This window comes from Ylistrum balloti, unplaced genomic scaffold (genome assembly GCF_031769215.1).
Source record: "Ylistrum balloti isolate Yb309-2 unplaced genomic scaffold, AGI_CSIRO_Ybal_v1 Utg369806, whole genome shotgun sequence".
NCBI classification, from domain to species: Eukaryota; Metazoa; Mollusca; class Bivalvia; order Pectinida; family Pectinidae; genus Ylistrum; species Ylistrum balloti.
Window position 1 is genome coordinate 762,301 of NW_026781981.1, and position 17,793 is coordinate 780,093.

General features: G+C 36.6%; 1 protein-coding gene across 1 annotated transcript; it reads left to right on the top strand.

Moving 5' to 3' along the window:
• The first annotated feature begins 1,320 nt into the window (after positions 1–1,320).
• Positions 1,321–15,810, top strand: LOC132544634 (uncharacterized). Its single transcript, XM_060208253.1, has 3 exons — positions 1,321–1,462; positions 2,431–2,650; positions 13,865–15,810. The coding sequence occupies exons 1-3, from the start codon at positions 1,321–1,323 to the stop codon at positions 15,159–15,161; spliced, it is 1,659 nt and encodes a 552-aa protein (XP_060064236.1). The 3' UTR covers positions 15,162–15,810.
• Positions 15,811–17,793: the final 1,983 nt, after the last annotated feature.

A 17,793-nucleotide genomic window follows, 5' to 3' on the forward strand; every position in this document is an offset into this window, starting at 1 on the left:
GTTTGTGCAGTTTGTGGCATTTTATCTTTAGAAAACCTTTGAACCCACACAAAAAACAACTGATTTTTTATCATTAAGTATTTAAATTGCTTTTGCTGGCTACACAGTGCTGAGTATTGTTGAAATACCTGGCATTGTTTTTGCGTTTTAATGTATCGGATTTTGCGGTTTTTATTATAACACACATTTGTTCTCTATAAAATATATCGCTGAATGGCACGTGCAAATGACTTTTGAATCTATTACTCAATTTTAAATCATGATATTTACGCTCTTGTATATTCTTTATTTTACGAAGATCGTGGTATGCATTGTCTAACTGATCATTCATATTATCACGTTTCTTTTATGAAGTGTGTTGTATCTTTATAGCTATATGCTTGGGAAGGATTTCGAATGTAGAAAAAGAATATGTTCGCGAGCAGTTACGAGATAAAGAGTGGTCCTTTGTCCAGGAAATCTTAAAAGAAATGAAAGAAGATATTGCAAATCAGAAACGAGAAAGGTTACAATTAAAATCCAGTTTGCAAACCGAGATGGAACAAGGATCGTTTGGTGATATTGGATTGCATTGTCAAATCCACTTCAACTGACAAAGCATCCGGATAGCAATGAGACCCCATACTGCATGCGAGAGAACAGAGTCACAGCATCCATGTATTCCTGTGTCATAATACGAGGGAAAATGCAGCCAACAAGAGATTACGTGTCAGAAGATGGTAACGTCACATGTACTAGCAGCATGGTGAACAGATGTCCAGATCATTTTCTGATGACATACGTGCTACTGGTACTAATGTAGCATAACAGGGTTATGATCATCCACTAGTCAAATATCTGTTGTCTAATTTGACTATCAGACACCCTGCAAAACAAGTGACAGGTCACAAAAAATTACAGAAACTCAACACGGATTGAAGCGATGTGGCGGTAAAGCACTACTATTATCAACAGACGCAGACTTGGAATCAAGATACAATATCAGCGAAAGCGACTATGATCTACCTACAGGAGGTATATTATTGTCTGATGGAGATTTATGTCCACCACGATATTTATACAGTCAAGATAAATCACAATCTACAAAGGGTTCAAAGAAGAAAAATGTTGAAAACAAGATATTGGTGGAGATAAAACGCGTACAAATAAAAGTGAAAAAGATTCGGTTTACTTTACAACTACAGACGTTTTGGAATCCTCTGAAAGGTCAAGGAAGAAAAATTATACAGCAGGCAAGAAATGCTGAGGCCTAAACAAATAACTGGCCTACCTCGTTCTTTATCGTGTTCTTATGACGATCCTGAATCTACAGGTTCGTGTATGTCGACTCGGTCAGAGTCAGCCATTGACAGCAATATATCTGAAACCGGCAAGATATTTAAAGACGTTATGAAGTCGTTGTACCAACCGGTGTATGATGGAAGGAAATTATTGGAGAATTACCGTGCAGCCACAGTAGGTTGTAAGTTACAGACTGATTTGTCATATATGAAGGTTTAATACCTACATTTACAGTGATTTTTAATGAAAATGTGTTGAAAACTCTAATTCCTTCATATATAAAGATAAAGTACACGCCCGAATAATGACCATAGTAAGCAAACATGTATGTGGATAAGATTGTCACGAACGCAGGCACATCTTTTTGTTATTGTGAATGATGAGTGAATTGGTCACGTGTGCGTGGTGTGTACGTGTGAAGAAGGACGGGTAGTGCATGGGCTGGACAGGTGAGGGGAGTGGCCATTGTTTGGCAGAGCTGTTTATAATTAATTTCCTAGCCGTAATTCGTGTGTGATGAAGCCCGGATATCTGACTGGGGTAAGTATTCTTTCTATCTTTCATAAATTGTTGTTTTAGTTGGCTATTTCGTGCCATATTTTAATTGTCCCTATTGCCGGTCAACCAATCTATCTATCGATGCGTGTCCACTCAAGCGTAACTATTTGCTGTTATAGTATACAGGTGTGTTGATTTTAAATGTCATAATTAACAGTATAAGGTAATTAGGATTTATGTGGTATTATAGTAAAATAATGTGTTGATATGTACAAGTAACTTAGTTGCCTGTAAGCGTATATTTCGCTTAATAACGTTATTTTGTTCGAGTAGCTTATCTATGGAAGCCCTGAGTAGTAGTTGTATTTACCTGTGCAAAGGTTGGGTGCGCGCAGGTGTAAAAAGTGCGGAAGCCACTCAGTAGCATATATGGTTGCGGTGATACGTGCGTTTTTGCATTATTATTATAAGAAAATGGTCACGCATCCTAGAATTTAATATGTTTGTAGGGGTGTATGTACAATTAGGTTTAGTATTTATAAAGGGAAGTAGAATGGATGGTAATATATATAGTTAGTTAAGGAATGTCTTAGTTGGATTAAAGTATGGATGTGCGTGAGTATTTATGATATTTTTTCATGTTTATTATAGCTTCACACGACGGGCAGACAACTAAGTTAGGCTACCCAAAGCCTGCAACAGACTGGTATGCAACAGACTGGTATGCAACAGGGCCAGCCAGTGTTGCAACAGCAACTACCAGGAACACGGTGGTCAGCTACCAGGACGTTCAGACAGGACGTCAGGCGGGCTATGCAGGCAGTGTTGATATAGGAGATCCTGGTCTGAGAGAGACCAATGATGCTGATAGGCATATGCTGTTCTATTTATTGTGTTAGCCGTGGGCTAAATTTTGTTTGCATTTTGTGCACCGTCTCGAGCTGGTGAAAGACGAGTCGGGACCTGTAAAGACCACTGGGTGACTGTATTTCCTCGGAGAAATGTGAAGACTCATAGTGTGTGAAGAGACTGTAGTATAACATTTAGAGGCGTGGAAGATAGAGTGGGTGAATGCGAGTGTGTTATTGTCTATATTTAGTGTATGTAGTGTAAATAAACTTGTATATATATGTATTGCAGTATCTCTTGTGGTTTTTTCCCGTGAGTGCCGAACTGAGGCTCGTCCCACGTTACAAAGATGAAGATCCGAGGCGCGTGGTTCGACGCTCGCTTACTGTGGATGTTTTTGTCTCTCGGGATGTTGAGAAACGGACCGGTCTTTGCTGACGCCATTTGGTTGGTCTCCCGTATGCTATTCATTGAGGTAGACGCCAGCTGCTGCAAAGAGACCGCACCTCAAAATGACCCTAATTCTTCATAGTGACCAGTATAGTCCATTATTGGCTGCAATAAGACCAATAAATCGGCACTTTCAGATCATTCCACGAAGTGAAATCGTATCATTGAGTTGGAAATAGTCGACTGGGAAAACTACTTGTCCAGGCGCTTGGTACTAAACGAGAACAAGGTGCCACATACTCTCGCACATCTATGACCAAGCGTTAAATAAATAAAGCGAAGCCTAGTATATTGATACCTACTTGTATACTTTATTCTAGGATCTTTTTACTCTCTCGTCACATTATTTTCAAATGATCGATTTCGAATTTATGATGATGATTTTGATGAAGAATGTAATGATGCCGATGATGATGATGATGATTTTTATGATGATGATAAATGTTATGATAATGATGATGATGAATGTATAATGATGATGATGATGATGATGATGATGATGATGATGATGATGATGATGATGATGATGATGATGATGATGATGATGATGATGAGGAGGAGGAGGAGGAGGAAGAGGAGGCGATTATACCATGTGTGTTTATGCCTGCAAATTGATGTATTGTTTATGTATTTGAAAAATCTTGAAAAACAAACAAGTATGTGACATTGTATCAAATATGTTTCTGAGGGACTTTATCATGAGTATTTTTTAATGGCATTATTATGGTGATGGACACTAATGTGTTTTATGTTGTAGTGTCGATGAGTTGCTGACAGTAATGTTTGGTTACATTTCACATCACTCTTCGGATCAGTCGAACTTGTTTATTGTTTATTACGTCATAGTGTTGTACCTAAGACAATAATAAACATACATCTCCTGATATTTTGTCTTTGTCATATATCCGTTTAACATATTTGGACGATGTACTAAATATACATGGGTTGAATTACATAATGTATACTGTTACAATTCAATCCTCTATGACAATTTTTTTATCTTTCTACCCCAAACGTAATCTTGATGAAACCAGATCTCGGCGACATTGGGTAGTTTTCTTTTGTATTTACTTTCTGTTTTTGTTTTTGTGATTTTTTTTTAAAATCGTCCTGACGCATCCTGAATGTTAGATTAGTATTTAGGGGATTTTTGAGATACATTGTAAGCTCTATGCAGAACCACTTATATATATCGGTGATTGGATCTCAGGTGTCATTCCGGATTTTTGTATGAAATTCAAGTTACATAAGCGTATGAGCTGGTGCTCCACATGACTCCCTTTTAAATTTGATGCTGTGTGGAGGAAACCGATGATAGAGAGAAGATGATGACAGGATTTCTGGGTTATGACACAGGCTCCTGTATCTGCAACGTAAACAACACTAGCGAAAACCAGTCTTCTATAGCCTCATACAAAAAGGTAGGACACGTGCTGGGATACAGGTGCCTTTGGTAAGTGAAGACAACAACTTGGCCTAGATCTCTATCTACACTATACGAACCTAAATCACACTAAAAGTTGACACTATAAATCTAAACAAGTTCCCAGCCGACGAGACTTGTTGGAGCTGGTTTGACGTCCCTACCTGTACATATATAATCGAAACTCGTTATCTCGAAATTCATGGGACTGTGCAAAATATTTCGACTTATTCGAATTTCGATTCAAACAAGGTTGACGATATCAGTTTCCTGACTTTGATTACGGTTGAACAAAGTACAGGCTACTATAGCACGGTACACCGTGGTACAAACAGCGTGATTTAATCGGTTGCTTGAAATTGCAGTAAATAAACAGAAACAAATACATTTCTACTTTCTCCTTTTATTGCTTATTTATCCAAACAACAAAACATGTAATAACAACACCAATCAACTACATTGGCACTCACGTCGTTTCGTCCCGCACACGTGTACACTACTATTACTGACAAAGCACATATAGACAATATATTTTACGAAATGACAATAAAACGAAACTAAATTTGCTTTTGATACGCTACTGGAAACGATGTATAAAGCTATAGGTCATATTAGTATGACGTTATCATAAATATGAAAAACGCGGCACTAGAAAGTGTTAACATGTTATATAAACATCACAGAAGTAGTAGACAAAGAATACTTTCAGCACTTCATTGTCTAAGTACTAAATCAAGCAAAGTACCCGATTACAGTCCTTTAGTAAACAAGCTAAAACATAAGTCTCTCTCGGAATTATGGTAATAACATTTCGTCAAAGGTTTGTACTGGTTTGACGGTTTCATCTTTATCATTCCCGAAATGCATGCAACCAAGCGAAATGTTTTTGTTTAATAGGTCACCGTTACGGGATGGTGACTCAAATTAAGAAGTCAACCTTTGATTGGATAATTAAACTGGTAATTAATCGCTAGAGACCAAGTGTTGTGTGTACGATTGACCGATACGCCGTAATTAGCTATGTGTCACGCACAGATGACTTTCAACTTTGTGTATGTATTGACCGATTTCGTCAGAAGACGTTCCGATATTTTGACAAATATTAATTTCCAGACAACAAATGTACTATACTCCATCACTACAACATCCGTAGTACATAATACCAATCCTGGCATGTTACATGTACTTTAATATATTCATGTTTACAGAAAAGGCTCTAAAACCCCGCTAGCACAGAAACGCTCACAGATTGTGCAATGGACACCTGATTACGCAAACAGACATCCACTTCAACCAACATTTTGTACTATGAAATACAAGAATCTAGCATTAAGTATGACTTCACCAATGACCCTACACTTGGAGTGGGGAAATACTACACCTGGACCCCGTACCTAGTGTTACACAATAAACGTACATGGAAAATACACGTGACATCCTTTGATGCCGTAATGATACAGTATAGCATATGTGCATGTAGGGACGTTTAACCCGCACTGATAATTCTCGTCGGTTGGGTACTTGTGAAGATTTATACGTTTAAACATGTTCAGCTGACGATGTGTAGAATTTCAACTATGTCTTATTTTTCAAGACGTGAAAAATCCGGAATGACCTCACCGATCTATCGCCAACATCTTTTAGTTGATAATTAGCACTGATCTTCACAATACTCTACCCAACAAGGGCTGGTTACATGTGCCTACATACAATCTAACATTACACAATCTCACGAGATGCTGTTTGACTCTTTAAAAAAAAAATTGGGTTTGCCATCCCATTCTCTTTCTTTTTCTCGGAAGATAAAATTCATTCTACTTTCGGATTTCGTTTTGCACAAAATCCGGAATGACCTCACCGACCCATCGCCAACATTTTTTAGTTGATAATTAGCACTGATCTTCATAATACCCTACCGAACAAGGGCTGGTTACATGTGCCTACATGCATTATAACATTACCGAGGTGCGGTTTGACTCTTTCAGAAATTGTGTTTCCCGTCCCATTCTCTTTCTTTTTCTCAGAAATATAATTCATTCTACTTTCGGTTTTCGTTTTCCACAGCTGACGTGTCGCAATCGTTAACCAGCTAAACAAGGCTGAGCAGCAGCAATGGCGAACAGGTGAGCGGACATACTCTTTACATATTACAGTGAACAATGTCAGCGAGATGGTAGTATAATATCTAATATGAGTTTGCATTGTATATTTCTGTATAGAACTGTTTGAAAAAAGTATTAAGATTGTAATGAAAAGAAAATCACGTATTAAGATAGACGCGCAATAAAACACGAACACAGGCTGGTATGTAGATAGATATATAATTACTTACAGGTTAAGTTATGTGTCTATTGTGTATATATTAACTTGTATGCACAGTATAGTTTTATTTTGATGTTCATCTGTGTACGAATCTGATTAAAATCGTATCTAATATCAACTTGACTACGTACTGTACAGGTAATTTGTAACACTACCATATGTTGTGGAAAATTTTAACATGAGAAAAAATTTACGTGACTGAATAAAAGCCAAACAATTCATGCATGATGACGATTACAGACATCGGACTGTTGAAATAAAACCAGTTTGTAATGGATAGTGACCCAAGAAGTAGGAGTATGCATCGCTTTACTAATCGTAAACCGATAATTTCTGTCTCTAACATGATAATTTAATGTCAATATTCACATGTATTATGTTGTTATTGATATTTACAGTTTTATTGAATAGGCCCACGTTAGAGGTAAAACGAACTTGTTCATTAAAGTGGTAGACTGCATCCACTACGGATCCGGTGAATTTAACAATTATTCCCGCAACGTACTCAGAAAACATGGGTTCATTTCAAAACAAAACAAGTTATTATACCTCACTAATCTTTTCAGAACTTACAGTTTACTATTTTTAAGTCATTTTTTAAGATTTTTTCTCTGTCTCCGCTTCGACTTATAAATCTAATTGCGACGCCATTACCAGTAATACTAATGGCAGCTTGGACCTACCGGAACAACCGTTAGTGCTTAATACTTTTCGATGTAGATGACATAAAAGTTACAGGAATCTTATAGACCTACATGTGTAAGGCGTGCATATATAAATCAATTTTTAGAGCTTGAAACTATCAAATCATTGAGATAAAATGTCTTATGAAGTATATGATCAGTCATGTTTACAATAGATAAGAGATCAGGGTTTATCACTGTGTGATCTAAGAGGTAGGCAGAGGCGTAGCAATAATGTATGCTTGCATGCTTAAACATACACTCGAATTCCATTTAGATATATTTGCCCTAAGTTTTTTAATCTTACTGCGCCCCTAGAAGCCTTTAACCGGGGCTTCGCCCTTGGATCCTCTCTTGAAAGCAAACACTCCTGAAAAATGTTTTGCTACGCCACTGGTAGAGGTCATGGTTCCTCAGGTTCGGGGTTAGGTGTAATACTGTATGATATTAGGTGTATCACTGTATGATATTAGGTGTAATACTGTATGATATTAGGTGTAATACTGTATGATATTAGGTGTATCACTGTATGATATTAGGTGTATCACTGTATGATATTAGGTATGTGGTTAGGTGTATCACTGTATGATATTAGGTGTATCACTGTATGATATTAGGTGTATCACTGTATGATATTAGGTGCATCACTGTATGATATTAGGTGCATCACTGTATGATATTAGGTGTATCACTGTATGATATTAGGTGTATCACTGTATGATATTAGGTGTATCACTGTATGATATTAGGTGTATCACTGTATATTAGGTGTATCACTGTATGATATTAGGTGTATCACTGTATGATATTAGGTGAAAATCACTGTATGATATTAGGTGTATCACTGTATGATATTAGGTGTATCACTGTATGATATTAGGTGTATCTCTGTATGATATTAGGTGTATCACTGTATGATATTAGGTGTATCACTGTATGATATTAGGTGTATCACTGTATGATATTAGGTGTATCACTGTATGATATTAGGTGTATCGCTGTATGATATTAGGTGTATCACTGTATGATATTAGGTGTATCACTGTATGATATTAGGTGTATCACTGTATGATATTAGGTGTATCACTGTATGATATTAGGTGTATCACTGTATGATATTAGGTGTATCACTGTATGATATTAGGTGTATCACTGTATGATATTAGGTGCATCACTGTATATTAGGTGTATCACTGTATGGTATTAGGTGCATCACTGTATGATATTAGGTGTATCACTGTATGATATTAGGTGTATCACTGTATGATATTAGGTGTATCAATGTATGATATTAGGTGTATGATATTAGGTGTATCACTGTATGATAGGTGTATTAGGTGTATCGCTGTATGATATTAGGTGTATCACTGTATGATATTAGGTGTATCGCTGTATGATATTAGGTGTATCACTGTATGATATTAGGTGTATCACTGTATGATATTAGGTGTAATACTGTATAATATTAGGTGTATCACTGTATGATATTAGGTGTATCACTGTATGATATTAGGTGTATCACTGTATGATATTAGGTGTATCACTGTATGATATTAGGTGTATCACTGTATGATATTAGGTGTATCACTGTATGATATTAGGTGTATCACTGTATGATATTAGGTGTATCACTGTATATTAGGTGTATCACTGTATGATATTAGGTGTATCACTGTATGATATTAGGTGTATCACTGTATGATATTAGGTGTATCACTGTATGATATTAGGTGTATCACTGTATGATATTAGGTGTATCACTGTATGATATTAGGTGTATCACTGTATGATATTAGGTGTATCACTGTATGATATTAGGTGTATCACTGTATGATATTAGGTGTATCACTGTATGATATTAGGTGTATCACTGTATGATATTAGGTGTATCACTGTATGATATTATATTAGGTGTATCACTGTATGATATTAGGTGTATCACTGTATGATATTAGGTGTATCACTGTATGATATTAGGTGTATCACTGTATGATATTAGGTGTATCACTGTATGATATTAGGTTCGTGGTTAGGTGTATCACTGTATGATATTAGGTGTATCACTGTATGATATTAGGTGTATCACTGTATGATATTAGGTGTATCACTGTATGATATTAGGTGTATCACTGTATGATATTAGGTGTATCACTGTATGATATTAGGTGTATCGCTGTATGATATTAGGTGTATCGCTGTATGATATTAGGTGTATCGCTGTATGATATTAGGTGTATCACTGTATGATATTAGGTGTATCACTGTATGATATTAGGTGTATCACTGTATGATATTAGGTGTATCACTGTATGATATTAGGTGTATCACTGTATGATATTAGGTGTATCACTGTATGATATTAGGTGTATCACTGTATATTAGGTGTATCACTGTATGATATTAGGTGTATCACTGTATGATATTAGGTGTATCACTGTATGATATTAGGTGTATCACTGTATGATATTAGGTGTATCACTGTATGATATTAGGTGTATCACTGTATGATATTAGGTGTATCACTGTATGATATTAGGTGTATCACTGTGTGATATTAGGTGTATCACTGTATATGAGGTGTATCACTGTATGATATTAGGTGTATCACTGTATGATATTAGGTGTATCACTGTATGATATTAGGTGTATCACTGTATGATATTAGGTGTATCACTGTATGATATTAGGTGTATCACTGTATGATATTAGGTGTTTCGCTGTATGATATTATGTGTATCACTGTATGATATTAGGTGTATCGCTGTATGATATTAGGTGTATCACTGTATGATATTAGGTGTATCACTGTATGATATTAGGTGTATCACACTGTATGATATTAGGTGTATCACTGTATGATATTAGGTGTATCACTGTATGATATTAGGTGTATCACTGTATGATATTAGGTGTATCACTGTATGATATTAGGTGTATCGCTGTATGATATTAGGTGTATCGCTGTATGATATTAGGTGTATCACTGTATGATATTAGGTGTATCACTGTATGATATTAGGTGTATCGCTGTATGATATTAGGTGTATCACTGTATGATATTAGGTGTATCGCTGTATGATATTAGGTGTATCACTGTATGATATTAGGTGTATCACTGTATGATATTAGGTGTATCACTGTATGATATTAGGTGTATCACTGTATGATATTAGGTGTATCACTGTATGATAATAGGTATGTGGTTAGGTGTAATTCTGTATGATATTAGGTGTATCACTGTATGATATTAGGTGTATCACTGTATGATATTAGGTGTATCACTGTATGATATTAGGTGTATCACTGTATGATATTAGGTGTATCACTGTATGATATTAGGTGTAATACTGTATGATATTAGGTGTATCACTGTATGATATTAGGTGTATCACTGTATGATATTAGGTGTATCACTGTATGATATTAGGTGTATCGCTGTATGATATTAGGTGTATCACTGTATGATATTAGGTGTATATCACTGTATGATATTAGGTGTATACTGTATGATATTAGGTGTATCACTCAAGGTGTATGATATTAGGTGTATCACTGTATGATATTAGGTGTATCACTGTATGATATTAGGTGTATCACTGTATATTAGGTGTATCACTGTATGATATTAGGTGCATCACTGTATGATATTAGGTGCATCACTGTATGATATTAGGTGTATCACTGTATGATATTAGGTGTATCACTGTATATTAGGTGTATCACTGTATGGTATTAGGTGGGTCAAGGTGTATCACATGTATAGGTACTGGGTCAAGGTGTATATTACAACATTAGGTGGGTATCAAGGTGTATCATTTGGTATGGATATTAGGTGTATCACTGTATGATATTAGGTACTGGGATCAAGGTGTATGTATCACTTACAACATTAGGTACTGGTGTATCACTGTATGATAAGGTGTATCACTGTATTAGGTGTATCACTGTAATACATACTGGGTAAGGTGTATCACTGTACTGGGTGATATTAGGTGTATCACTGTCACATGATATTAGGTATGTGCATCACATTACAACATGAATATTGTTAGGTGTTACATTACAACATTAAAGTTCAAGGTGTATGAGGTAGGTGTATCATTACTGTACACATAGGTACTGGGTCAAGGTGTATCACTTACAACATGAGGTACTGGGTCAAGGTGTATCACATGTATGATATAGGTACTGGGTCACTGTATGATATTAAAACATGAGGTACGGTGGTCAAGATGTAGGTGCATCACTGTATGATATTAGGTGTATCACTGTATGATATTAGGTGCATCACTGTACGTTTCAACATGAGGTACTGGGTCAAGGTGTATCACATTACAACATGAGGTACTGGGTCAAGGTGTATCACATTACAACAATAGGAACTGGGTCAAGGTGTAACACAAGACATCATTAGGTACTGGGTGAATGTGTATCACATTACAACATTTGGTAATGGATCAAGGTGTATCACATTACAACATTTGGTAATGGGTCAAGGTGTATCACATTACAACATTAGGTACTGGGTCAATGTGTATCACTTTACAACATTAGGTACTGGGTCAAGGTGTATCACTTTACAACATGAGGTACTGGGTCAAGGTGTATCAGATTTCAACACAGGTACTGGGTGAAGGTGTATCACTTTACAACATTAGGCACTGGGTCAAGGTGTACCACATAACAACATTAGATACTGGGTGAAGGTGCATCACATTACAACATTAGGTACGGGGTCAATGTGCATCACATTACAACATGAAGTACTGGGTCAAGGTGTATTACATTACAACATTAAAGTCTGGGTCAAGGTGTAACACATTACAACATTAGGTACTGGGTCAAGGTGTAACACATTACAACATGAGGTACTGAGTCAAGGTGTATCACATTACAACATGAGGTACTGGGTCAAGGTGTATCACATTATAACATTAGGTAATGGGTCAAGGTGTAACACATTTCAACATGAGGTACTGGGTCAAGGTGTATCACATTAAAACATGAGGAACGGGGTCAAGATGTATCACATTACAACATGAGGTACTGGGTCAAAGTGTATCACATTACAACATTAGGTACTGGGTCAATGTGTATCACATTACAACATGAGGTACTGGGTCAAGGTGTATCACATTACAACATTAGGTACTGGGTCAAGGTGTATCACATTACAACATTAGGTACTGGGTCAAGGTGTATCACATTACAACATAAGTACGGGGTCAAGGGGTATCACATTACAACATTAAGTACAGGGTCAAGGGGTAACACATTACAACATGGGGTACTGGGTGAAGGTGCATCACATTACAACATGAGGTACTGGGTGAAGGTGCAACACAACACAACATTAGGTACTGAGTGAAGGGGTATCACATTACAACATGAGGTACTGGGTGAAGGTGCATCACATAACAACATTAGGTTTGGTGTCGATGTGTTTTCCCTTCACAGTATTGGGTACTTGGTGAAATGAGTGTTTCATTATGTATAAACATACTGAAGTAAAAGGATAAAAATTAAAGTGAAGATACATCAATTGGAAACAAAAGATAAGGTTGCTTAACTTTACCATGTGGGGATTCCTTTCACCATGTATATTCCGGGTCATTTCCTTATATTACACAATACCATGCTACACCGGCGTTGTTGATAATGCATTGAGAACAATATGATGTTAATGATAATTTTGCGTTGAGGTTTTCTACAAACTGCACAATATATAGATATATTTACATGCTGTGTTGCTTTTGCCTATATGTCGTTAGTATAAGAGACTGTTTACTACAATTTACAGTGATGAGATCAGTGTATGAATACAGCTGATAGTGTCTCCAAGGTAAACAAACATGGCCGCCAGTAACAAAAAGTAAACAGAACCTGCATACATACAATCCAGTTTTATTTTTGATTAATAGTTGTATTGATATCGGCTGTATACTACCATTTGGTATCAGTGCAATGCTTTAATATGCTAGTTTACTGATGCATTCCCGTTTATTTCACTTAAGCCTGAGGCGAGGCTTTGTGGGAAGCTAGACAAACTTCATTATTATCAGCGATTGTTTTCTGTCTACATCACACAGAGGTGAATGATTATCACCCCCTACATTTTCTGATCGTTAAGTACTCCATTCGTTGTTTCAAATTGATTTCACGTAATACCGCATTGAGTCGAGCTTCCGGTTAGAACTATGTTCGTGCTGTTGGTACATGTGTCACTCTTTCACAGAATTCCGGTGTGTTATTAAGAAAAAAGTTAAAATGGAATTTTTAGTTGCATTGTCAATATCAAACATGAACATGTAACATATCAGATGATCAGTAACGATTTCCCATGAACTTATCATTACAGTGATTGTGGAGAGAGCTGGTACCCGCTTGGAGACAGTGCTCCTAACTGCTGGTTACCTCCCTCTAACGATGATTCTGTTTGGTGTGGCGTCCAGGACCGGGAGTTGAAACGATTCTACGACGACTTTGTCAATATCAGAGGTGTAACTTTTCAGGACGTGCAAATGAGAATCGATAAGTTTCTGAAAAATTTATACGAAGAGCTGAAAAAAGCTGAATCGACATATACTTTTCTGAGACTGAAGCCATTTCTGAAACAAGGAGGATCTCGGGAAGGCCTCAAGGTCGGGGCTGCCAATGAGTTTGACGCACTACTGCCATTCACCTTCGTCGGCATCACTTCAGATATCAGAGAGGCCCCCCAAAACCAGCTGCCTCCTGGTTTGGCAGAAATATGCATCGAGAAAATAAGCAATAGAGTGGCTATCCGACCAGCTGACCTGTTTGTAGAAAGAGGCGGTCAAAAATATGTCCGTTCAGATGTGTTCCATGACAAACTTTTCAAAAGTTTGATAGATGCAGCAGTCCAGAAATTCAACTCAGACCCTGAGTGGCGTTCTTATGAAATCAGAAGACAGGCCAGCGCACCAGCCATCAAGCTGGACGTCAAGATAAATGGAAACATCGTAAGCATCGATGTCGTCCCAGGCTTCGAAATATCTGCTGCCACTTCGTCACTAAGGAAGTTTGTGGTGACACGATGGATTCCAGGCTCTAAAAATGTCACCCGCACTGTCCGTATTCCAGAACCTACCACAGTTTGGCGCGTGTCACACTCTCACTTTGAAATGCACGTTTTCGATAAATGGGGTGTTGGAAATATTACCGGTAAACGTCTTGTCCGCGCTGCGCGAATCCTGAAAGGTCTTCGAGTAAAGGATAAAGATCGGAATACTAGCTCCCAGCTGCACTCTGTTCTCACTTCGTACCACATCAAGAATATCCTGCTACATAGTCTATTGTGTTTAACCAAAGTCAATGCCATTTCGTTGTCAAGCGTATCGGAAGCCCTCGGATACCTTGTCTTCATGCTGAATACCGCATTGACCAGGCATAACTTGCCACAATTTTTTTCCTTCAATCCAAGCCTACGTGCATATTTTCCCGAAAGCAATTTTCACAACAGGAGCACGCTCGCGGTCAATCTGTTTGCAGAGCGTTCGACTGGGGAGATCCTACAGGTACGTGCTGACCTTGCAAAGGCATTAAGGCATTTCAACCTTCAGCAGCTGCTAGATAGAACTGGAGAAGTTGACTGGAGCGCCTTACGACCTTTTATGGACAATGTTAATGCCTGATCGCTTGCGGTTCGCTTTGTTCTGAGAAAACCGACCTTACACACCGTTTGTTTTCACATTTAGTCTAAAGACATTAGTGGTTGCGGGGCATTATATACCGGAAAATACTTATATATACATGAACATTTTATTTAATCAGAATGGATTTTAACATGTAACAACTCGTTTTGAGAGGTTGATATAACGGACTGTAAACCGTTACACTGTATACGGCTGTAGGAGTTTACACATAGAAGACGTTAAATATTTGCAGTACTTGAACATATGCTGGAACGAATCCAGTAGGCGTATTCAATATCATCATTTTAATGAACACATCTCTACTGTAGCCCTTTGGTATGTCATGATTCTTGATGTTGTACCTTGAAAAGGTCTTAATGGAAATATGCAAAATACTGTCCGCTTTGTTGTCTTCATAACTTTGTTGATTTCTTCCCTATTGACTCGCGAAATACTCAACTCTGTCCTATGTTGAATATTGGTTGTGGAACTATATGATAATTCATAGGTAGCTTTGATGGGAAATATTGCTTGTAGTGTTACCATAATATGCTACATCATTCGTTTGTGCAATTTTATTTAAAAAATTAGTGTATGCTTATTCACGTCGACCTTTGCTTACTAAATAAATATGATTCTAACTACACAATTACGCATCTAAGTTTTCTTTTTTCTTCTTTTTTACTCTCTCTCGATCTGTTCTTCACTCGGAATGATTAAGTCTTGGTCGATGACGAAAATGTTTTAGATATGTAAGTCTATGACGGCAATTCATTTGCAAACGTAAGCATCTGAATAACAGAATGGACGGGAGACAACTCGTTCTAAAGAGTCTAGTACACCGGTTACAGAAAAGCAGTTCTGACTGCGATATGTAACAAGGGAGACAATCAAACCGAAACCACCTCTCAAATACCATATTCCAATAAAAGTTGTCATTCAGAAATAGAGTATATTTAAAATATCGATTAAAAGGTTCAAAGAACCATCGGCTGTTTTAGTGTTCAGGAGGTTCCATACTGAACGGTGGAGTACTATATGTCATAAAATCGGTATTTAAGCATGACGCGTGCATATTAAGAAATACATGGCCCATAGAAAATTAGACTACTTGAGAGAAACGTGGAATTTGGAACGCAGGGATCTACAATTTACCAATATTGCTAGACAATACATTTACTTACAGAGTCCATGTAATCAACGTTTACTGTCAAGGTCTATACTATTGTATAATTCGCATAGCATGTATATTACAAAGGAAAGTAACCATGACGCATTTTCCCCTTTAATTGCACTAGCCTATCACTATGACCGGATGCGTTTAGACAATGGTCCTTCCCTATTGTCAACAATTGTCTGTAACCACTTAAGGTTATCTATTCAGGGGCGTTCCAGTTGTGATAGACTTCGTTCTGTTTTAACATTTGAAATTTCTTACCGATATTTCTTGTGAATAGCTGAAGATATAATATTGGATTAATGAACAGGTCAAGTGCACGCAAATGCATGTGACTCAGCTTAGTGTATCACATTTTGACCACCATTCAAAATTCAAGATGGCTACCTAGCAATCATTTTTTTTTATAAATGAGTGTTAGTGTACATTTGATGAAAATGAACAAAACAGATAAAACTTAATTAAGTACACGAACAAGTTGTTGGAGGGGCTATATTGAATTATGACATTTGAAAATAGTTACTCTTATTGCTAAAACAATACACCATATTTAAATTTTTGTCAGTTGAAGTAGGTTGGTATTTTTTCAGCACGTATATATCTTTCGAAAAATGTTACATTTCTTTTTCATATCCCATATCTTAATGTTCCGTTTGTTGTTCGTTACGTTCTTTATAAATATAAAATGATATGTATGAATCACTCTGTGTATGAGAGCTGTCAAAAGGGAGCAACACTAATCTCATGGAGAACATATGTATGGTAATTACAACGGCATGTTTCCTAAATTTTACCGTTATAAAATAAAGTTTTAACTAGGAACATTGATGACTCCTCGGTGATAACATTCTTTATATAGTAATAAAAAGGCAGTCATGAGTTAGACTGTACTGTAAAAGATTAACTCTACATTTCATGTCAATATATAAAAGTCTGTTACTATAACCATACAAAATAATGTTACTACCACTATACAAAATAATGTTACCTCTACCATACAAAATAATGTTACTACCACCATACAAAATAATGTTATTACCACCATACAATATAATGTTACTACCACCATACAAAATAATGTTACTACCACCATATAAAATAATGTTACTACCACCATTCAAAATAATGTTACTACCACCATTCAAAATAATGTTACTACCACCATATAAAATAATGTAACCTCTACCATACAAAATAATGTTACCTCTACCATACAAAATAATGTTACCTCTACCATACAAAATAATGTTACTACCATACAAAATAATGTTACTACCACCATACAAAATAATGTTACTACCATACAAAATAATGGTACTACCACCATACAAAATAATGTTACTACCACCATACAAAATAATGTTACTACCACCATACAAAAAAACGTTACTACCACCATACAAAACAATGTTACTACCATACAAAATAATGTTACTCTTCCTCCATACCAAGTGT

Excerpts from the sequence above, each read along its gene's own strand:
- LOC132544634 (XM_060208253.1), top strand. The coding sequence starts at position 1,321 with ATGTCGACTCGGTCAGAGTCAGCCATTGACAGCAATATATCTGAAACC. Across the intron at positions 1,463-2,430 it reads CCGTGCAGCCACAGTAGGTT|CTTCACACGACGGGCAGACA; the intron begins GTAAGTTACAGA and ends TGTTTATTATAG. Across the intron at positions 2,651-13,864 it reads GAGACCAATGATGCTGATAG|TGATTGTGGAGAGAGCTGGT; the intron begins GCATATGCTGTT and ends TTATCATTACAG.